A 25,280-nucleotide genomic window follows, 5' to 3' on the forward strand; every position below is an offset into this window, starting at 1 on the left:
TTATTAAAATTTTGTAAACTATTACCATATCTATAATTATTATATGATTGTTGATTATCATTTTTATTATATTGAAAGTTATTATTGTTTTTTCTGTTGTTATTATTACTTGTCATATTGCCTCTTTGTATTCTTTGAATAAAATTAATAAAACTATCTATTGTTTGAATATTTTGTACAGTTACGGTTTGCACAACATCAGCATCAAAATGTCTAGATACATTTAAGACTGTTTCATCCTCTCTAAGTGGTGGTTCTAAATATTTTGCAACTGTTATCAATTTCAATGCATAATCTACCATATTTGATTTTAAATTTTGATTATACTTTCCAAAATATAGAATTTCTCTAAACTTTGCTTGCTCTAATTCACCCCAATAATAATTTAAAAATTTATTTTCAAATGTTTGAAAGTTATCTAAATCATTTTCAATACTAGCAAACCAAGTTGCTGCATTGTCATTTAATGTCATTCTAATATAATCTTTAATATCATTAATATTATTCACAAATCTTAATTTATGTTTTAAACTATTTATGTATACTCTAGGATGCAAATTTTTTATATTACCAGAGAATTTAATCCCAGTCTCATTTGTTAAATTTAAGTAAGGTCTCCCTATGTCTCTCATTTGTGAAATATCATCTATTCTCTGTTCCACATTTCTTATTTGATTACAATTTATTTGGATATTTTGTTGTATATCGTCTAATTTTTCTTCTGTGTTTCTCCTGTCTTCGTTAATTTTTACTTCTAAGTTACATTTCTGTAACTCTATTTTCTGTTCTATATCTATCTTATTATCTTGAATAATCCTCTTTACTTCTGTCCTCTCATTGTCTATCCTTTTCTTGTAGTCATTCCGTATACTTTTTATTTCATTTGCTACTTTTTTCTCTGCAGCTTCAAGTTTTTTATCCATTTGTTTTACAATTTTATTATTATTATCTTCTATTTTCTTTTCTAATTTTCTATAATTCTCTTCCAATTTCTGTTCCATTTTTTTCATGTCTTCTTTGACTTCTTTTGAATTCTCTTCCAATTTTTTTGTATTCTCTTCCATTTTCTGTTCCATTTTTTTCATGTCTTCTTTGATTTCTTTTGAATTCTCTTCCATTGTCTTGTTCATCTGCATCATTAATGACATCAAAGCTGCCATATTGACATTTTCCTCTCTTTCTGGATTCATTTCTGCAGTATCTTGTGGAACTTGAACTAAACTCTCCTCTTGTATAGGTTGTGTTTCTACTTCCACATCTTCTTCATTCTTTTTGCTTCTTGTACCTTTCTTTCCTTGAGACATTTTGAGACTTTACTTGTTCAAATATAATTAAAAATAAAATCTATAATTTTTTTTTTTTTACTGATAATTAATTTACTTATATGAGAGCACTTATCTTCCCAAACTAATTCTTTTAAATAGAGAGCCCCACGTTGGGCGCCAAATTGTTATGATGTGTTTTTTTTTGTTTGAATTATGAGCAATGAGTATTTTTAATAATATATATATATATAGGGTTTTTATCGCGGTTCTCAAAGAATTAGCTTGTAAGTACTTTTTTAAATTATCTTTATTATAACTATTATGAAACACACATATATATCTAACCTAGTCAATGTAAATTTAAAATAAACTATCTTTAAACTGATATTCTTATAAAAACTAATTAAATTCTATAGACAATCTAAAATTTAAACAAACTGTCTTCAAAATTGAAATTGTTATGACACTAACTAAATTATATTAACAAAATTTTGTACCTTTCTTTCACTGAATGCCTAAATGAACTGTTTTCAACTAAGTATATAGATTCTAATCACCACTGAATGTCTTCGTACTTCAGTTATCCTTGTTTTTTGTGAAATTACTTTTTCCAATTATCAGCTTCTACCAATTTAATATATAGTTTTCTTCACCAGCATGTATACACCACCAGCAAACAGCATTTATATTTATTCTTTTCAATATACCAATATCCAATTATTATAAGTTGATTTATACTAATCTCCAACCATAATATAATTTAATTTCTTCCAATATACTTTTTTTAATCTTCAATAATTATTTGTGTATAATTATAAATGTGCATTAAATTATATGCATAATTTTTAATCTTCATTTAACTCACTATATTAAACAATTTGACTATTTGTACCTGATTCACTGATTCCAAATAACTTTCATATTTCTTACTAAACTTTTCTGACTGACTTCTTGAAAATTTTGTACAATTTACTTCACTAACTAACTTTCATAATAAACTGGCCTGACTTCTGACTAAAAACTTCTAAAACTGCCAAAAAACTCTTCTGACTGCACTATCTACAACTTTTCTGACTAAAAACTTTCAAAAACTGCCATCTTGAATCCAAATCACGGGTATTTATATCTTTTGGACATTCTAGAACCATCTCGTAAGAGATCATGTTCCAATTTGTTCTATTTCATACTTGTATGAATTTTCTGGAACAAACCATTTCGCAAACATGGCCATCTCCGGAGATCCAGAGAATTCCATTCTTTTCTATTAATAATTTTGTTTACATTTAGGCTTTTCAGATCAGAATATATAATTAAATTAGTAACTTAACATTCTAATTTAATAAAATACACATTTCAAACAATATATTATTATAACCCACTTATATTCGTAAATATTCTTAAACGTCACTTCAGAGTATAAATATCTGTCAATCTCCGAGAGTATTTTTGGTTGCCTAAGCACATGGCTCACTTATATATATTTACAATATTAAAATACAACTTTTTACACTTATTATATGCTAATTTATTAAAAATACCCTCACATAAATATATTTTTATTAAATTCTCTAGTATATAACTTATTTAAAACAACCAAATATCTAATATTATGTAGTATATAACTTATAAATTATTTTCTATAAACCCTAATTGTCACAATATATATATATATATATATATATATATATATATATACAAAAAACACAGTTTATTAGGGCTGCGGTCCTAATAAACTGTGTTGTTTGTTTATATCGACAGTCAATAATATCGAGTATTTCTTTATATATATATAATATATTGAGATGATATTAAATATAGGAGAAAGAAAAATAGTGATTAAAAATAATTTATAAGTTATATACTAGATAATATTAGATATAAAAAGCATTTATATGAGGGCATTCTTAAGAAGTTAACATAATAATAAATTTAAAAAGTGTTTAAGTTGCAATGTATTTGGTTATTTTAATAATTATTATATTGTAAATATATTTGAGTGAGCCATCTTTGTAGGCAACCAAGTATACATGCAAGTAAATAAATAGTAGGAACTTTTATATAGAATTATGGATTAAAAATAGTGTCATTTAATAATTTAAAATGTGTAATTTATATATAAATTTGTATTCTGATCTGAAAAGCCTAAATTTTCATAAAATTCTCGATAGAATTTTGGTTATAACAGTAGTTTTCTAGATAGCATAAAAAGAATTATCTAGAAAGACGTCAATAGACAGAATTTAACCTTTGTTTATGGTAGAACCTTCGCGAACATGGTTATGTCTGTGAAATGGAAATATTCGAACATATATTTTTTCGGGAACATTCGTGAACACAAAAAATGATATAAATATGATGTGATTTGGATTCAAGAGTTCAGTTGGGGAGATTTTCAAGTCAGTAAGCAGTCAGTATGAAGTCAGTAAGTCAGTCAGTATGAAGTCAGTATGAAGTCAGTCGTTTAGTAGTTTTAAGATAGTAAGGACAGAAATTCAGTCAGTTAGTCAGATTTTCAAGATAGTCAGTCAGAAGGTCCAGATGTTCAATATAGTAAGTTCAATGAAGATTAAGAAACAGAACAAAGAGAATATTATTGAAGATTAAAAATTATGTTATGTATATTGTGATTGGAGATATATTTATTGAAGTTAATGTATGTTGGATTGGAGTTAATATATGGTGATTGGAAGAGAAAAAAAGATTATTAGAAAGAAGAATAAATAGAAAAGAGGAAAGAACAATATTTTACTGATTTTTAAATACTATTAAGAAGAAAAATATTCTAAAATGGTGGAAGCTGATAATTAAAACATTGTGGAGTATTTGGTAAGGCAAGTTTACAAAAGAAAGATAACCGAGGCTGAAAACGAAGACATTGAGTGGTGATTAAAATCTTTATTTTGGAGAACAATTTCATTTAGTCATTCAGTGACAGAAAGGTACAAAATTTTGTTAATATAATTTAATTAGTGTCATAAGAATTTCAGTTTAAAGATAGTTTGTTTAAATCTTACATTGTCTATATAATTTAATTAGTTTCATAAGAATTTCAATTTAAAGATGGTTTGTTTAAAATTTACATTGTCTATATTAGATATATATGTGTGTTTCATAATATATATAATAAAGAAAATTTTAAAAAGTGCTTACAAACTAATTCTTTGAGAACCGCGATAAAAACCCTATATATATATATATATATATATATATATATATATATATATATATATATATATATATATATATATATTATTAAAAAACACTCATTGCTCATTAAAACATCATCACAATATATATACATATATATATATATATATATATATATATATATATATATATATATATATATATATATATATATATAGATGTACTGATCAACTCTTGATCATACGAAAGATTTTTTTCCTTACATTAAAATTTTCACTGATAAAATCGACATAATCTTTAAATCCAGATGAATAAAAACAATATTTAAAAAAACTTTTATCTCTTGTCCGATCAATCAAAGACATTTTAAATGAACAACATGGAGTTTATGAAATTCCTTGTGCGGACTGCTGCCGATTTTTTGTACGCCAAACAAACCTTATATAATCCAAAAGATGATTTATAAAAATTCCATTTATGTTCTTAATGCCAATTCAACTTTAGCTTCAAGTCACCAGCGTCGTCATACAGACCACAAAATTGATTTTGAAATCTCCAAAACCATAGTCCCCATCCGCTTTTATAAACCAAAAATTATCCGAGAAGCCATAAAGATTGAAAAAAGGCAAAATTGTCTCACTAAAAAGAAACATAGACATGGTCTTCGGCATGGAGACCTCTTATAAAGAAAATACCGTCCGCTTCAAATTCTAATTAAAATTTCGCCGTTAAAAATCATTGTGTCAACCTATACCCAAACCACGTCATCATCGACGGTATAAATAATCCGTCCGCCGTCCCCAGTAGCAGTAGTGCAGTGACTAGTAAACAGTGTAATAATGTCTGCGTGATCAGAAAACTGAGACCCTGAAAAACCTGAAGAATCGACGCGGTTTAACCCGGAAGCCTGATGAGATTATATTAGTTTTTATAATATAATTGATCTTAGTTTTAGATTAAATTATACTAACGGCGGAATCCTTTCCGAACATTATGTCTCTTCTTCTGCTTTTTATGCTGACATGACTCTGTCTATTTTTCAATGTGCCTTCAGTAAGTTGTCGTTCCAGCGTTTTCGTGGTTTTCCTAGTGATCGTCTTCCTATTGGAGAACCGTCTCTTACTGTCTTTACTACTCTACTTGTTGTCACTCGGCTTATATGATCGTTTCATTCTACTCTTCTATTTCTTACCCAGTTTAAAATGTTCTCCACCAAAGTTCTAGCTTTGTCCTATAGTGTCTTACCATCAATTTTTTAAGTGCTTTCGTCTATGCTGTTTCTAATATCCTTTTTGTCCTCTCTGTGTCAGGTCGTGTTTCTGACGCGTATGTCATTATTGGTCTGAAAACTGTTTTGTAAATTCTGCTCTTTATTTCTTTCCCGATATTTTTATTTCTTCATATTGTTTTATTCAGGCAACCTGCGGCTCTGTTTGCTCTATTCACTTGATCTTCCATTTCAATTTCGAGCTTTCCGTAGCTGATAATATGATGCCGAGATATTTAAACTCCATCACTTGTTCTATTATCTGAACTCCCAGCTCCAATTTAAATCTTAGTAAATTTGCTTTTATAACCAACCATGCATTTTGTCTTTTTGGGGAAATTACCATGTTAAATTTTCTGGCGGTTATTATTAAATTGGTGCAGCATACATTGTAAATTATCATTGCTATGGGAGAGTATTATTGCGTCGTCTGCGTAGCAGATTATTTTAAGTTGTTTTTTCTCCCATTTGGTATCCTTTTTTTAGTTCTTACTTTTTTTATTATTTCATCCATAATCAGGTTGAATAATAGAGGACTCAGGTAATATCCCTGTCTTATTCCATTGCTAGCTTTATTAGGGTCGGTTATTTCTTCTTCTACTTTTACTTTTATTGTGTTGTTTTGGTAGATATTTTCGATCGTTTTAATTATTCCTAGAGGTATCTCTCTTGCGTACAATAAGTGGATAACGTGTTTTAATTAAACCCTGTCGAATGCCGTCTTAATATCCACGAAACAAAGATATGCTGGTGTGTTTTATTCTCTCAAAAGATTTCTCTTGCGCTTGTCTCAATATAAATATTACATCGGTGTATGATCTTCCCGACCTAAACCCTTGTTGTTCTTATGTTAGTGTTATAATTGTATTCAGTTTATTTGTTATCATTTTGGTTGCTAATTTTATTATTTAGTTTTGTTCTGTTTTGTTCTATTGTTTTTTGGATTTTAGATTAGTACTAATAGTTCTTTGATCAGATCTGGGTTTTGTACTTTAGAAGTTTTCTGTCCTCGTCTGGTGATTTTCTATTTTTTACTTTCCTTAATGCTTCCTTTACCTTGTCCTTCTCAATACTTAATTCTTCGAACATTATATATATATATATATATATATATATATATATATATATATATATATATACATAATATATACATATATATGTATATATATATATAATATATATATATATATATATATATATATATATATATATATATATATGTTTATCTATATATACATATATATATATATATATATATATATATATATATATATATATATATATATATAATATATATATATATATATATAACAAATTTTTACAAATGTTATTTATAAAATAAATTGTAAAGACTGTAATTCAACATATATTGGGCAATCACACCAATACCTGCTTAGAAGGGTTGCTGCACACAAACATAGTGTACAGACCAATGGATTAAACATAAAAGACCTAGCCAAACATTGATGCAAAGATGCATATTGGAGATGATTCATTTAAAAAAATATCCACATTCTATCAATAATAAGACTGACCTCAAAGATCTTTCCAGTATTATAATTTAATAAATTGAGTTATTTTTAAACGCACCATGGCAGATATTTGAGATACGACCCTGAACCACTCTTGTTTTAAGATACGTGCCAGATGTCAATGTCAGTTACCAATGTTTTAATCCATGTTATACTTCTAAAGAGTGTAAACGTTAAATATAATTGTATAACGTAATGTTTATAAAATAAAGTGCTTATTGAAAATGTCAAATAGCCGAAACGTTTAAAAAAGTTTCGTGAAACAGTATATATATATATATATATATATATATATATATATATATATATATATATATATATACATACGTCTATTTAAATATGGAGCTATCTCTCTAAATAAAATCATATCTTTGTATGGCGAAATGATTGTGAAGAGTAATAGTTTTAAGTACCTAGGATCGATATTACAGAGTAATGGGAAAATAATTCGGGATGCATGCAGTAGAACTAGAGTTGGCTGGATAAAGAATTTCAATGAAGCTGAAGGGAAAATTGGGCTACAAAATTATGTGACTATAAAACAGCCATAAAGACTTAGCTATGATGTACGGACCTGAACGTTGGGCAGTTTTAAAGCAAGAGGAACAAAAAATGCATGTGGCGGAAATATGAATGCTTAGATGGATGAGTGAAATGAGAAAAAAAGAAAAAATTAAGAATGAGTATATTAGGGGAAGGGATGATACAAATTTTTGCCAAAATAAGAGCGCATAGGCTAAGATGGTTTGGCCATGTTCAACGTCAAGACATTAATCATTCAATACGAAGAATTACTAATCTGCGGGTTTCTTGAAGAAGACGGAGAGGAAGACTAAAGAAGACCTGGGTGGAGACGCTTAGGCAGGACATGTCGTTAAAGTTAATTGATATTTTAGTAGAATTTGTTGAGCTTAGCTTTATAAAAGAGGTTGTCTATAATATTATGATATTTTTTATTCACTTTTGTTTTCAACGTATTATTGACTAAGAAACACTTAAAAACAAAATATTATTAAAAATATATATTTGACTTACCAGTTTGATTGCTTACTTGTTTGCATACTTGGTAAGTTAAAGAATTTTTTTTTGAATCTTATTAGTTGTTAAATTTTTAAACATAAATATCATTCCAAAATGTTAAATAAAGTTAATAAAAAAAGTCAAATATCAAAAACACTATATATACCACCTCGAGACTTTTATTTTTTCATAACTTTTTGCTGCAACCTCACACAACTTTCGTCTGAAGAAGTGAAGAAGAACAGAAATCTAACGAAATATAACGATATGATTGATAGGAGTACACCTAACTTTTTGCTGCAACCTCACACAACTTTCGTCTGAAGAAGTGAAGAAGAACAGAAATCTAACGAAATATAACGATATGATTGATAGGAGTACACGTACCAAAATAACAACTGGTCTTAGCAGCCTAAACGGTCAAATTTTCAGCTTACCAAGCAATCAACAACCGAGAACAGCAATATATGTTCCCAGAAAAATCAAAGCCTCCCCATGGCGCAGTTTTGCACCTCAGACGTAACTGTGGTGAAAGTGAAGTGCTCATGGGGAAAGGGCAAAAATAGAGAGTTGATACTAGCATCAGTCTACCTACCCTCAGATGCAGCCACCCAACCACCAACAAGGGAAATGGAAGATCTGGTAGACCATTATCTCAGTCAGAAGGTAAAACTTATTATCGGCTGCGATTCGAACTTTCACCACTTAGGCTAGGGCAGCAGAGGTAAGTCTATTTATGACTATATTATTATAAAAGATTTGTATATCTCAAATATGGGCACCAAACCTTCCTTTATTAATGTTCATAGCTAAACAGTCATAGATATCACGCTGGCAACAGCTGAAATATCGAATAAAATTCAGAACTGGCAGGTATCGGAGGATATTTCTATGTCTGACCACCGCTGGCTAACCTATAATATTAGTCTGGAAAAAAGCCTTATCAAATCGCGCGACCCTAGGAGGACGGATGTAGAACTCTGCAACCGACTCTTAGAAGATGCTCTGCGGAATGAAAAGGCTTCAACTCTAGAAACTAATACAGAATTGGAAAGGTATACGGTATCTATCCAAAACAAAATAAGCTATGCTTATAAAAAATCCTGTCCAATAAGGATGGTCCAGGAAAGTCGCAAAACCAACTCATGCACTGACTTGGAACACCTTAGAAAGATAGCAAGAACAGCATTTAATAGAGCAAAACGCATCAAACTCAAAGAAGATTGGGATTCTTATCAATTAAATCTCAGAGAGTTTAAAAAAGTCTGCAGACAAAGACAAAGAGCTGCTTGAAGAACCTTCTGTGAGGAAATCGAAGATTTCCCGCAGGCTTCCAGGCTACAAAAAGCGCTTTTAAAGAACCCACATCGGCATGTCGGCATACTAACGAAGGAAGATGGGAACAAAACTTCCAACCTTCGCGAAAGTGCTGAGGTCCTGATGAAAACACACTTTCCCGGTTCTAGTGTCTCAACAGCACCAAACCGGATGGAAGAAGCAATCATACCCTCAATAAACGACTGGCATCTCGCCAGAACAATGATTAATGAGGAAAAGGTAAAATGGGCCATATTGTGCTCACCCCTTTCAAATCACCAGGGCTTGACGGCATATATCCAGCCTTACTACGGTGGGGACTGGATATCCTTCTGCCGCACCTCGTGGAAATATTCAGAGCCTCTTTGGTTCTGAGGTATATTCCTAGGAAGTGGAGAGAGGTACGTGTGGTCTTCATACCAAAACCAGGTAAGATGGACTACACCCTACCAAAGGCTTTTCGACCAATTAGCCTAACATCCTTTCTGTTGAAAAGGATGGAAAAGCTATGCGAGAGGTACATAAGGGATGAAGTTCTGGTCCATAACCCACTTCACCCAAATCAACATGCATATACTTCGGGAAGATCTACCGATTCTGCACTGCATCATGTAGTGGAAAGAATTGAAAGATCGCTGGATAATAAAGAATCCACCCTAGGTATATTCATAGACTTTGAGGGAGCGTTTGATAAAACTACATTCCCAACTATCACCCAACAGCTCAACGTCAGGAATGTTCCAACGGCCATAAGCGAGTGGATATTCAGTATGCTCTCTAATAGAGCAATAAGCATAAATGTAAAAGACGTTTCTGTTAGAGGCATGGTTACGAGGAGGTGTCCACAGGGAGGGGTGCTATCACCACTACTCTGGAACGTAGTTCTAGATACCCTGGTTGACCAACTCAGCAGCAACGGTTTCTACACAATAGCCTATGCAGACGATATTGTTGTTCTGCAAAGCAGTAAGTTTGAGAACACACTATGTGAGAGACCACAAGTTGCTCTCCGACTAATAAAAACATGGTGCAAGGAACACTCACTATCTATAAACCCTAAGAAAACAGAGATGGTCTTCTTTACCAGGAAAAGAAGAATCACGGGCTTAATACCCCCAAGGATTCTAAACTACAGTCTAAATTTTTCTGACAAGGTGAAGTACCTGGGTATTACCCTTGACAGGAAATTAACATGGAACTCACACTTAGATGGTAGAGCTAAAAGAGCATATATTGCCTATGAGCAGTGTCGACGAACGGTCGGACGCACCTGAGGCCTCACGCCCACGATGATCGCCTGGGTCTACAGCGCTGGCATTAGGCCAATGCTAACTTACGGAGCTATTGCTTGGGTACCAAAAGTGCTACAGGCAACAGCGATTAACAAACTAAACCATATTCAGCATATGGGTTGCATAAATATAACAGGTGCCATGAAAACAACACCAACTGCTGCAATGAAGTTGATCATTGGCATCACGCATCTTGATATATATGTCAAAGAGGTGGCGCTAGTAACAATAATGCGACTGCGCTCAGCTGGTGCAAACCTTGATGTAGGAATGGGACAATTGAGAACTCGTTTCTGGCGGGGAGAGCTTGATACGTTACCACTGCTACAGGCAGGCTGCGACTCAATTGAACCAAAGTTTGTCTTTAAAAAACCCTACAAAATTGAAACAAGACAGTATATGGAGACAAACGTGGCAAATGCCTATTGCATATACACCGATGGCTCCAAAATGAAAGAAGGCTCAGGATGCGGGATATACTCCAGATCACTGAACCTAAGAATAAAGTGGGGTAAGGGCAAAAATGTCAGCGTAGTTCAGACAGAACTGACTGGTATCTCCATAGCCGCAAAAGAGATAACCCAAAAAGGTATAGCAGGGAAAACTATAATGATCTGCACAGATAGCAGACAAGCGCTACCAACCTTGAATAGACCACGTGTCACATCAGGTTTAGTAATGTACTGTCACGAGTCACTAACTCAAGCTTCGGATGGTAATACCATCATCCTGAGGTGGGTTAAAGAGCACAATATGAATAAAGGTAACCGCATTGCTGACCAATTATCTAGGAAGGCGGCAGGCCTAAGACTCTTAGGACCTGGGGATCTTTTTGGTTGGTCAACTACAACAATCGCGGCAATTGTCAAATGTCACTCCCATACGCAAACCGTAAAAAGAAGGGAAGAAGGGAAAGGATGTAAACTTGCCAGGGTAACACTAAGTAACAAACCTGTATGTAGGAAGTGTGAACGAGAAGACGAATGCCCAGAGTTATCGTTAATACGAGAGTACACGTTCGGCGAGTCCTGGCCCACACCTGCCCACATAAGAGAGATGTCTCTTGGTGACTTGTCCACCTTCCTAGAAATGGCAGGATGGACAATGAGCTAAGGGTGACAGCTCCCTGGGAGGATGCACAATGGGTCAATTGTGGCCTAAGTGCTGTGAAACTTAACTCGCCCTCCCTACTCTACAGATACAGATAGGAATACACTTTAGCTTTTAATATTCAGCTGCTAACCCAATGTTACATATTCATGACCTGGTATATATATATATATATATATATATATATATATATATATATATATATATAAATATATAAGAAAAAGTAGTCCAAAGTTTTTTGACTAGTTTGGAAAAAATATATGTAAATACTTTTTTCTTTTTGGGTGTGGTAGTCAATAAAAACAGAGCTTTGCTAAGGCGTACTATTTATTCTGAATCCAAGCTTTCGGTGGTTTTTTGCCACCTTTATCAAGGTCTACAAAGAAAATTACTATGTTGTAACAATTTGAATGGTGCCAAAAAAAGGCTATAAAAAAAACTATAAAAAACTTACCCGAATGTAAGATTCGTGGCATAAACAACAACGTTAAATAACATGATAATACTGAAGTTGCAACTAAACTTAAAAAAGTTATTGTTAAAAAAACACTTTAAAAATTAATAAATACGTTAAAAGTTAAAAACAAAATGAAGGACGACATGTTAAAACAGTCGTCGCTGCAGGCTTGATTTCAGTCACATTTCACGAGCAGAAAGAGAAAGTGGGTGGACAATTATTGTTTAAATAGTTAGAAGAAAATACAAAAAACAACTTTGAAAATAACGTCTCACAAAATACTGTTTATGAATTTTGAGTACTACCAACTGTATTACCAACTTAAAAATAAGCGGGAAATTAAAAATGTTATTTATAACATAAGCAATCGAAAGAAAATAGTATTTAGTAAATAGGTTTAGAAAAAATAATAACTCAAACAAAACAAAACTAAATTAGTAACTGAAGTTTGATCACAAGTATTCAAATAATAGTGAAATTTAAAAAAAAAGCAAAGAAACAAAGAAAACTCTGAGATGCAAAATAGCTCAGTCAAAAGTCAATATAAAATTGTAAATTTTGCTAAGATTTTGGATCTCAGATCTCTTATTAAGATTGTTATTATCACTCTTGCTGATATGTACCATCTCTAAGAAAGTTCTCTTAAATTTATTTTTCTCTCTGGCTAATATTTTTACATTGTTGAAATCTATCTTATGGTCTAGATCGATAGTATGCTCTGCCAAAGCACAAGTAGGTTTGTTTAATCTACAATCACTCTTATGAGAAATAATACGGCTAGACAGATTCCTTCCAGTTTCACCAATGTACGTGGATGGAAATTCAGTACATTGAATGCAATAAACAACATCTGTAGTCTCTAGAGTGGTTAGGGGTTGTTTTATTTTGCTATATAGCTGACGTATGGTTTTGATGTTCTTGTTAGCTATTTTGATATTCTTAAAGTCTTTAAAAATCTTAGTGAGTTCAACGGTTAGTTTTGGAATATATGGAAGGGCATAAAAATACACACTTGTTGGAGCAGAATTATTTTGTGTTGAGGGCACTGATTGTGACATAGTAAGTCTGTTGTTTCTATTAACAAAAGGAACATTAAAAATTAATTTATTAATCAATCTTAGAGGATATGAATTTTCAACAAAAATATTACGTAAGAGGTTGAGATCATGTTGGATATAATCCGGATGAGATAACCTTTTGACACGTTCTTTCATCGCTAGGACTAAATTAGTTTTCATCCTAGGAGGATGGTGAGAGTGGTAGCTTATGAATCTATTGCTACATATGGGTTTTCTATACCATTGTGTTTTCACAACATTATCCTCACATCTATGCAATCTCATGTCAAGGAAAGGCAAAGATCCCTCCCGCTCCTCCTCGCACGTGAATTGCAAGTGTGGGTTTTGTTGGTTGAACACATTTAACGTAGAATATATGGAGTCTGCAGGTAGTGCCAAGATTAAGTCATCCACATATCTCTTTATGAACGGTATTTCAAAATTGATTTGTTGCAAACAATCTTCAATCAAGTCATCTAAGACATAATTGCACAGTATTGGTGAAATAGTGGAACCCATTGGAGTACCAAAGACTTGTTTGTAGTAACAGTCATTAAAAATAAACACATTAGAGTCAAAAACAAAAGAAATGAGTTTTTTGATATTAGCTAAGTTAAGGGTTGTGTGCATTGATATGTCATCCCAGTGTTTCTCAACGATAACCAATATTGTGTGTAATGGTAAATTAGTGAACAGAGATACTACATCAAAACTAACGAGCTTATATTTAGTGGGTAATTTTAAGTTATTAATAAAAGAACTGAAACTGAAAGAGTCCTGAATGCAAAACTCATTGTTATTATTGTACGTTTCTGTGAGAATATTAGTTAAAAAACTTGCTATGGGGCCATTAGGTGTACCTATTGAGGACACTATTGGTCTCATAGACAGAGTAGGTTTATGAATTTTTGGGAGAGCATAAAATCTAGGAGCAATTGCATTGTAAATTTTCAAAGTTTTACCAACTGATTGATTTATTTGATTCTCCTTTACCAAATCAGAAACTAGTTTATTAGCCTTTTGTTGCATAGTACACACGGGATTATTGTTCAACTTTTTATAATATTTAGTGTCGGTGAGTAAGTCTTCACATTTTTGTATATAGTCCCTAGTGTACATTGCTACAGTGACATTGCCTTTGTCGATCTGGACAATCTTAATCTCAGGGTGATGTTTCAAAAAACTTTTGCATTTGATATAATATTTATTTAAGAAATGGTCTTTTTCATCTTTGTTGAGAAAGTTAGTAATTATATTAGTGCATTTGGACCTTAGAATGTCCTTATCGACATTCTCAATTGGTCTTAAAATGTTTTCGATGTCTGCCAACAAAGAGGAAACTTTAAAATCTTTTTTGTTAGGAAGCAAAGCGAACTTTGGGCCTAAAGCCAACAACTTTTTAACTTCTACAGGAAATTCTAAGTCTGTGAGGTTTTTCCTGAAATCAATACTGTCAAAACTATCTAATCTGAACTTATTAAATTTATTGATATTGGTTCTCTTAATTTTATGAAAAAGATTGTTATAAATTACTTGTTGCCTACGTTTGAACTCAACATATGTGTAATAATTATAATCAAAATCTATACTTAATTATTACACATATGTTGAGTTCAAACGTAGGCAACAAGTAATTTATAACAATCTTTTTCATAAAATTAAGAGAACCAATATCAATAAATTTAACAAGTTCATAATTATAATCAAAATCTATACTTATTTATTTCATTCGTATACTCCCTGCTAGTTAATATATCTATCATAATAATAAACTAATTTAAGAAAGAGAACGCCGAAGATAAGAAAAAAAAAATGACAAAGTAAATTACCGAAGAAATAAGGGTTTATGTTATATTATTATATAGAATAAGGAAAATTGAAAAACAGTCCAAGAAACCGGATCCAGCTTAATCAAGCTGGATAAATAGGGCGAAATAAGAGAAAGAAAAGTAAGTACATGTTCAAAAAGTAATGCTAAAAAGTAATTAGAACAGAAAACATACCTCCCATATTTTTGGTATAAGCATATATCCAAAGAACTTCATGCTCTTCCAGAAACCCTTGAAATTTGTTGCATGTTTTCCCATAAGATAGAATTCATTTTCATGGTTTTTTAAAGAATCAATCTTCACTCCAAAAGCTGCGGAGGCAATAACATCATTAGTAAAACGCGTAAATGTGTCTTTCATTTCAATTTCTATATTATTTGTGTCTTTTTCCATAAAAAAGTTGACTAAATTTTCACCACATTCCGACATCAGCACAAACATCGATTTCATTTTGCTGCTTGTAAATGATGGACTAAGAATTGGTCGCATTTCCTTCCATCTTTGTCCTAAAAAGACAAAAGAGTTTTAATAAATGTAAATAAATATGTGAATATGATGATCTGGGTCATTCCCAATTAACTAATTATTTTGAAAGAGCCAGAAATAATCAAAAGGAATTTTCATGCGTTAAGATTAATACATTTGTTTCTGGGTTTCCAAACATATAGACAATACATGTAGACTAAGAATATTTCTTCTTGACATTTCAGCAATCATGGCAAAATTTCGAAAACGTATCGAATAAATTTTTATGTGCATATATCGATACAAATAAGTATTAAAGAACCTGACCGAATTTTTCATTGTAAAACCAATAAGAATATGTATACAAAGTTTCAAGACTTCAGGATTTTTCCTTAAAAAAAAAGAAAAGCATAAAAATATGAGAAGAGGAAGAAGACTTGTTGACCCCAAATTTCTTACACCAAGGGTGATTTCCTATATCAAGAGAAATTTACGTAAACAAAACATATTTCACGATTTTAAAACTTTTCCTTTGGAACTTTTCCTTTAATAAAAAGAAAAGGCAGTCGAATATAAGAACAAGAAGAAGACTTATTCACACTACATTTAATAGCGTTCTTTCTTACACCACAAGAAATAAATGTTTTAAGTTTGAAGGATATGACTAAGAACTAGAAAACGCCTAAAAATATTAGACGAAGAAGACTTGTTAATATCGAATTCAAAAGAGTTCTTTCATACACAAAGAGGAACCTACATACGTAATAAATTTCAAGACTTTAGGGCTATCAGGAGAACAAGAACATCTGTTGAGCCAAAAGTCAATAGGGACATATACATTAAGAGAAAACTATGCACCTTCTCATCCTAATATTTTGGATGTTTTAAGATGCTAGAAGTGTTTCTTTAGGATTTTTCCTTTAAGAAAAAGAACACACATTAGAATATGGGTAGAAAATAACATTCATTTTATTCTCAATAAAATTCTTTCTTACACCAAAGGGGACCTGTATATATCATGTTTTAGGGCTCTATAATTTTTCCATCAAGAACTATCGATTTCAATAAGGACAGATAAGATCCCAAATAAAGTATACAGGCATTGTATTTAAGAGTTATCGTACATACAGGATAAACGACATGATTTCAATAAGGGCATCTCGAAGCCCTAATACAGTATTAAGATATTAACACTTCAAAAGAAAAATCAAACATTTCTATTTTTATTCACTAATGAGCAAGCAATTTTACCAGATTATGAGGACGACGGAAGCTGGGTGGAAATAGAAATAATCTAACAAAAATAGTTATCGTGTGTAGATGTATAAATCATTTTTATAATAAGTTACTTACCTGTAAGGGCGAACAAGTTTTTAGCCCATAGGGGATCAGCTTTCTCCGGGATGAAAGGACGGTGGTCCATGAAGTAATCAAAATCTTTTACCCCCAACTGTTTGATTAAATTTAGGTCTTTTATTACAAGTGTTGGTAAAGTAAATTGATACATTCCACTATACCTAGAAAATATGAGGAGTTAGATGAAACAATTTCGAAATAAAAAGTTATATTAATATTAATCTCAGTTTTTATAGGAGGTGGGATTTTTGGATATGCCCAATTATTCTAAAATATTTAGAGCCTCCTACCACTTCCGGTTATACCAGAAGTTGTCTAAAACTTTCGTACTTTAAATATAACGCCCTGAAACGCCCATTTTTTTTAAAGTGTCCAATTCGACATCCTATATTTTTATGAATACTAAAATTGCAATAATTCTATTTAGTAAAATTTAAAAATATTAAACAAAACTTAAACAAATAGTTTAATATTTTCTATTTTAATAAAACTTCAACATTTTGTAAATAGACGAATATTTAATATACAAGGTGATTCAAACCGCGAACTTAAAAATTTTTCAATTTTTTCTTTTCTAATCAAGAATTGCTTATTTTAGAGTATGTTGTACTCTTGTGCTCTTAACACGGATGATTGTAGTTAAAAAACTGTTACTTAAGTTTTAACTTTTGTTACTTAGAATATATTCAAATTGTTATGTAACATTTTACAAAATAACTTTAAACATACCATAGATTTTAATGTTAAAGGTACGTTCACATTTGTGAATAAGATCAGAGGCACAAAATTGCCTGCTTTTAGGTACCAATCTCTCTAGATAAAATTTAACTATTTATTAATATTTCGGTAGACCCCAACGAAAGGAAAAGTGTGTTGCCGAAGTGGAAGATGATCTAAATACGCTGCCCGCATTTTGGCCTCCTAATTTTAGAAATATAACGGCAAAGATGAGCAAAGTGTTACAATTGAGGATTGGCAGGCCACCTTCAACGTGATTTTAGACAAAGTACAAAATTAAAGGACAGGAAATCGACTAGCAAGGAATTCCTACAATAGCAACGCAGTTCGTAAAATTAGAAGAAGCCAAAGTCAGGGAGCTTCGTCAAAGACGAAGTAGCGACAGTTTACTTGCAGATAAACTTTTAAAAGGCCACAAATGTAATTTTACCATCGATACTTAAGCAATAAGATCAGATGAGTAAACTTTTCCTGAACCAATTATTTATAAGGACAATATCAAGACCTCCCACACTGGAAACAACGACAGGGGATATCATAACTGTTTATGGGGAAAGATGTGTAAAAATAAAACTGGTACACGTCGACATAGAAGTATTGGTACTAATAGTCAACATAGTAGATTATTTAATCCTGGGCGTCGATATCATGTCCGAACATGAGTTTGTCCTAACAGCGACCTAATACCAAAAAGCAAAAGAATTTATTAAACACGAAAATGACATCTTCTTCAGAGGAAAAATACCTGACCCCACTGACTTATTCTAACATCGAATAAAAATTGACAAGACCAAACCCGTAAGGCAGGAATCAATACGGACCCTATTTGGAAAACAAAAAAAAAAGGTTTTGCTATTCCTAAAGATATGCAGAAAAATAGTAATATCGAAGAATCGAGTAGTCTTCTCCAGTGGTGTTGGTAACCAAGAAAGATGGCTCCACAATGTTCTGCGTCGACTATATAAGATTAAATAGAAAGACAGCTATCTAATACCTTGAATTGACGATAGCCTTAGCACGTTGGCTAGATCGGAATGGTTTTCTATAGAGGATCTCAAAAGTATCTATTGGCAAGTTCCAATCCACCTTAAAACAGAAAGAAGAAAAGGTTTTCTTCTGGAGATGGGCTCTATCAATTAAAAGTGATTTCATTCGGATTGTACCAAATTTAAATGGAGCCAATACTAATGTAGCTAATGGAGCTAGTATTTAGAAGACTTATATGGAAAACCTCTCTGATATACCTCGACGACATTATGGTCATCGGAAGAGATTTCGACGAACAACTTGTCAATTTGAAAGAATTTTTCACCAGACTTAGGAACGCTCACGTACAAAAATATGCCAAAAAGTGCGAGTCCTTCCAAGAAAATATAGTTTTCTTGATCATGATATATCATCCTCAAGTTATGATATTTCATCCTCAAGATGAAATATCATGTCATATCATCCTTCTTTTAAAGCATAACCGGACAAAATACTCGAACAAACAAACATGATGTCCAAAGCTGCTTTGACCTTTGCAGTTACCACCTTCGTGAAAGATTTTGGAAAGGTTGCCAAATCTCTCCATATCCTGACTGGGAGAAAGCTATCATTTGACTTAACGCCAGACTGCCAGCTTGCCTTTACTAGACACCGGCTCCAATCCTGGCATATCCTTCAGAAAAAGTCTTCTGTTTTTGATAGCGATCCTTGTCAAAATGACATCGGAACAGTGATTTTTCAGGTACAGGACGGCAAGGAACATGTCATGGAATACTTTAGCAACAATCTGGGAAATTACCAGGAAGGAGTTGTTGACAGTTATCAAAGCCTGATTGTACCTCTGTGCATTAGATAAGTCGAGAAGTCGCGATCGCCAAAACATTTCACGAACTGAATTTACGGAGTGTTCGCCTCCCAGTTAACTATTTTGCAGGCAGTTTGTTCTCATTATATTAGCCAGCAGAGGCGGGCTTTGAGATTAGTATTGGCAATTCTACGCGACTTCTTCTAAGCAATAATTATTACTGTAATTAGTAATTGTAATAATTAATTTAATTAAGTAAATTTTTGAGAAAAATAGGTGCATTAAAATGAAAGAGATAGAACACAAAAATATGCTCAATATATTTTAAAAAGCTATAGAAATTCCCGGCCGGTATCATAAGAAAATCGCATTAATTGACTCTACAGGCAACACAATATTAGATAAAGAAAAAATTCTAACAACTGGGATATGTACATAAATGAACTATATAGCGATATTAGACGAGACGAACAACAGATATTAGTTGAAGACCAAGGACCAGAAATACAAAAGTCGGAAGTACTACACGCTACCAAATTGACAAAGAACAAGAAAGCTGTTCACTTTGACAATATTCCGGTAAAGTTGATCAAACTTGTTTTGAAAAAAAAGTTGAAATAATGGACAAGCTTTTCAATCACGTTTACTTAAGTCGCAAATGCCACAAGATTGGTTTGAGAACAGAAGTCCGAATTCATAACAAAAAAATCAACGCCCGACACACTGGAGCGACAATAGACTGATAAGATTTACACACAGCAACTATAGCTTCAAAATATTTTACGTATATTTCCATAGCATAAAAATGAATAAGTCTAAAGAAGATCGAAGAGGAACACATTTTGGTTTTAGAAACGAGTTGGAAATTCGAGAAGTACTGTATGCACTGAATATGTTACAGAAATTTCTAGACAGTTACAGAAATTTCTAGTTACAGAAATTTCAAACATTAATAAATTAAACAAATTTTGTTTTTTGTTACTAGGTGACAACTCGTTCTAATAACTTAATTTTATCTGACTCATTTATATTGACAATTCATACATATATTATATAATTTACAGTGGACGACATTAAAATGATATTGACCATATTGCTGAGTTGCGTTCCTGATACGACTTTATTGTAAGATAGTTCATTCGATTACATGAAATCAACGTTAACTTAAAACTTAACTTTGATAAAAAATTATAGCATGTGATTCGTTTTTAACAAGACAACCACATGCCGTAAGGACAGTAAAATTCTCCTGTTAGTGATTACATAGTAAATCATGAGGAAAAAACCTTATATTATATATACATAACATGGTAAGTATTTGGTATTTATATATATATATATATATATATATATATATATATATATATATATATATATATATATATATATATATATATATACCTAACATGGTAAGTATTTGGCTTACATTGTATCCTCGATATGTTACTAACTTACTAATAGTGGTATTTTGCTTTTATTAATTTAGTCTTTTAATATGGGTAACCAGATCCTACTACTTTCTGCCGACGAATTTGCGACAAAATTGGTCTCATTTACCATAATTATAGCAGCATATTCTTTGATTTTTTTCTTTTTACCAACTGTTTATTTTAGAACTATACTTGAATCGTTCCATGAACCTTATGTTCATTTTTTCCATGCGTGTTTACATATTTGAGATCTATTAAATTCTCTATTTTTAAAAGAAAGGACAGTCATGTCCTTCTTCTTCCAGTCTAAATTTTGGTTTCGTCAATAGAAATCTTCGGATTTCTACTTTTAAGATCTCTATGTATAAAAGTAAAAAAAAATAATATAAAAATCTTTATACATTGGCAACTAGAACAAGACTAACTATACCAGCTGTAATGGAATTATTGACATTATGTACCGATAATACCTATTTTCAACTAAATAATGAATTCTATAAACAAAAGTTTGGTCTAGCAATGGGCTCTAGTTTATCTCCATAATTAGTTGATATATTTATGGAAGATTTTGAAACAAATATTATTTCTAAACAAAATTTTAAACTCACAGTATGGTGGAGATATGTAAATGATGTATTCCTTATAACCGAATGGATTAGAGTTGATGGACACATTTCTGAATGATATAAACGATAAAGAAGAGACAAGAACATTTACCATGAAAAGGAATAAATTAACAAACTACCTTTCCTGAATGTTTTAATCGCTAAGAACGATACTGGATATGGGTCTTTAGGTGTATAGAAAACGAACACACACCAACAGATATCTAAATTACAAATCAAATCACAATATTGGTATTAAAAAGAAAATCAATAAATCCTTATGTTTAAATTCTTATCTAATGGCAGATTTGTAAATAAACGATTTATGTCAAAACTTACTAAGATATTATTTGAATAAAATTAAATATTCGACAATTTATTTAAAAAATGTTGAGTATTTTTATAAATGTGTCATTTTTATATAAAACTAATATACCACTGAGACCTATTTGTAGTACCATGAATTCTCCTTGTAGTGAACCGTCAAAATTTTTATTAAATATTAAACAACCATTTGCAAATAAAAATGACACATTTATAAAAAAAATACACATTTTTTAAATAAATTATCAAATATTGAATTTAATTCAAATATTTATATATATATATATATATATATATATATATATATATATATATATATATATATATATATATATATATTCAGCTATTATGAAGTTATTGACATTAGGTACTGATAATACCACAGACCACTAATAATACGTATTTTCAACTAAATAATGAACTCTATAAACAAAATTTTGGTATAGCAATCGGCTCTAGTTTATCTCAACTGTTAGCCGATATATTTATGAAAGATTTTACAACAAATATTATTTCTAAACAAAATTTTAAATCCACAGTATGGTAGGAAAATGTAGATAATGTATACGAACGATAATGAATATGTGACTCATGTGTATAGAAAACCTACACATACCAACAGATATCTAAATTCAAAATCAAATCACAATAGCAATATTAAAACAAGAATCAAAAAATCTTTATACGATAGAGCAAAAATTACTTGTTCTAAATAAAATTTGCTCTTAGAGGAAAAACATTGTTAAAATCTGATATATTAAAAAATTATTATCCTTTATAGTTTATCAATAGGAAATTTTCAACAACTAACCGAATAGAACAGAACAACTTAGAACGAGATTCTACAGCATAGACAAGTAATAATACGAGGACAATAACAATACCATACATAAAAGAATTATCAGAAAAACTGAAAAAGTAGGAAATAAATTTAACATTTCAACAACATCTAAAACAACAAACACATTGAGATCTATTTTATCTTAAACTAAACTTAACAATGGACAAGAAAGAACAAAGAATTGTATTCATAAAATACCTTGTGAATGCAATTATTAGTTTTATTAAAGTAAAACATCCATTAAATGTTAGAATAAGTGAACATCAATCATATGTTAAAAATAGAGAATTAGATAGATCTTAAACATGTAAACATGCATGAGAAAATGAACATATGTTTCAATGAAACGATTCAAGTATAGTCTTAAAAGAAACAGATGGTAAAAAGAGAAAAATCAAAGAAGCGGCTCTAATTATGCTAAATGACATCAATTGTGTAGCAAATTCTCCGGAAGAATGCAGTAGGATCCGGTTACCCATATTAAAAAAAGAAGAAGGTAATAAAAGGAAAATACCACTATTAGTGTCAGTAACATATCGGGGATACATCAGTTTTGTTTTCTATATTTTCTAAATAACATTCTTATTTTGAGTTGTAATGAAAAAAATTTGTTTTCTCTTTTCTGATTTATGGTTGTTTTAGAACATCTTAAATACAAAACTTTCTTTTTTTACAAAAAATGTATTGAAATTAACAATATAAGATCATAATTCTAAACATTTAAACTAACAACTGATCTAAACAAACTAACATTATAAATTAATGACTGATTGAAAAATTGAAATTTTTAAAGTTGAAGAAAATATTAGTACCATGTACTAGGATCGAGTATTGCCTCCTCTGGCATTTATTACTGCTTGAGAACGATCTCTCATACTGAGAATAATCGTTTTGATTTCTTCTTGTTCAATTTAATCCCAAATTTTAACCAACCGCAAAAACAGTTCATCTAATGTGTTTGGTGCATTGGGTAGTTGTCGTAGTCGTCTGCCTTTGATGTCCCAAACATGTTCTATTGGGTTGAGGTCAGGACTTCTCGCAGGCCAATCCATGGCAGGCATTCTAACCTCCTGACGATACTGCTGCACAATTCTTGCCGTGTGTGGCCTGGCATTATCTTGCATAAGCATAAAATTATGCCCAATAAATGGTGCAAATGGCACGACATGCTCTTCTAAAATGTCTGTTATATACCTCTGCGATGTAAGCCGACCGCGATCTATTCTACGAGCCTCTAAATTAATCCCACCCCACACCATTACCGAGCCGCCGCCATACTGTACAGTCCCTACGGTGTTACACTGTGCTTAGCGTTCCCCAGGCCTTCTATACACTCGGTTTCTCCAGATCTCGGTTTCATCAGAAAAAAGACAGTACCTAGATTCATCGGTGAACAATATTTTTCTCCAATCGTTATTATTCCAATTAACATGTTCACGAGCAAAATGCAAACTTTGCCTTCTATGGTCTCTGGTCAATAATGGGCCAATTGGTGCCCTTCCAGTGTGTAGGTCGTTTTCGGCAAGTCTTCTTCTAATCGTATTTTGGCTTATTTTAAAGTTTTAACGATCCATAAATTCATTTTGTAGAGAAGTACTGGTAACAAACCTTTGTCTCATTGTACGAAGTGTCAAAAACCGGTCTTAATTAGGAGTTGTAACCCTTCTACCGCCTTGACCGGTTCTTCTCGAGTTACTTCCTGTAACAGAAAAACGTGTTAACACTTTTGAAATGGTTGACTGGGTGACGGCAAAACCTCCAGCGAGTTCCACTTGAGTGTATTGTTACGATAAATATCATGGCCTGAAAATAACCGTAAATATATTATGACTAATTCACTAATATGTTGTAGATTGTACGAGGGAATTCTACCAGCTGGCAGAAAGAAAACCGGTCAGACGATGACCTTCTAGTATACATCAGAGGGGTTCTCCTGAATTCTAGGCCAGTTGTGGTTTCATATATAATAATGGATTTTTCATTGAAGGAGTTAGTGAATATCTGAAGACCCGCGGCCGCGATTTAAATGTCACGCTCGTATAAAATAAATTATGTATTATTGAGTAGTTAAATAAATTAATATCAGTTATCGTGCTTTTTAATAAATTAAAATAAGAACCTTTTAATAAAGACATTATAAACTGAATAAAGACAACAGTTAAATAAATATCATTTCAATGGTGTCAGAAGTAGGATCGAACATAAATTAGACTTATAATAATAATACAAGTGAATATAAAATAAATTGGGAAAATGACGACGATTTATGAGCTCACAGTGACGAATTTAAGAAGACATCTCGAAGACAGAGAATTAGCTTCTACCGGAAAAAAGGCTGAGTTAGTCCAACGACTAAAGAACGCTTTGCTAGAAGAAGGACTAGATCCAGAGACTTATATATTTGAAGATGCTGTCCTCTCGTCGATTTCGAAAGT

At 31.5% G+C, this 25,280-nt stretch overlaps 1 protein-coding gene across 2 annotated transcripts in view; it reads right to left on the reverse strand.

Moving 5' to 3' along the window:
• Nucleotides 1-25,280, reverse strand: part of LOC140450884 (cytochrome P450 9e2-like) — a 71,794-nt gene that overhangs the window by 12,220 nt on the left and 34,294 nt on the right. For both annotated transcript variants that reach the window (XM_072544570.1, XM_072544569.1), the window contains exons 3-4: nucleotides 17,113-17,276; nucleotides 15,469-15,800 (exon numbers count right to left, since the gene is read on the reverse strand). In XM_072544570.1, the coding sequence (XP_072400671.1) occupies nucleotides 15,469-15,800; nucleotides 17,113-17,276 (496 nt within the window). The remainder of the gene's footprint in view (nucleotides 1-15,468; nucleotides 15,801-17,112; nucleotides 17,277-25,280) is intronic.

The sequence above is a fragment of the Diabrotica undecimpunctata genome, chromosome 1 (genome assembly GCF_040954645.1).
Source record: "Diabrotica undecimpunctata isolate CICGRU chromosome 1, icDiaUnde3, whole genome shotgun sequence".
In the NCBI taxonomy this organism is placed as follows: Eukaryota; Metazoa; Arthropoda; class Insecta; order Coleoptera; family Chrysomelidae; genus Diabrotica; species Diabrotica undecimpunctata.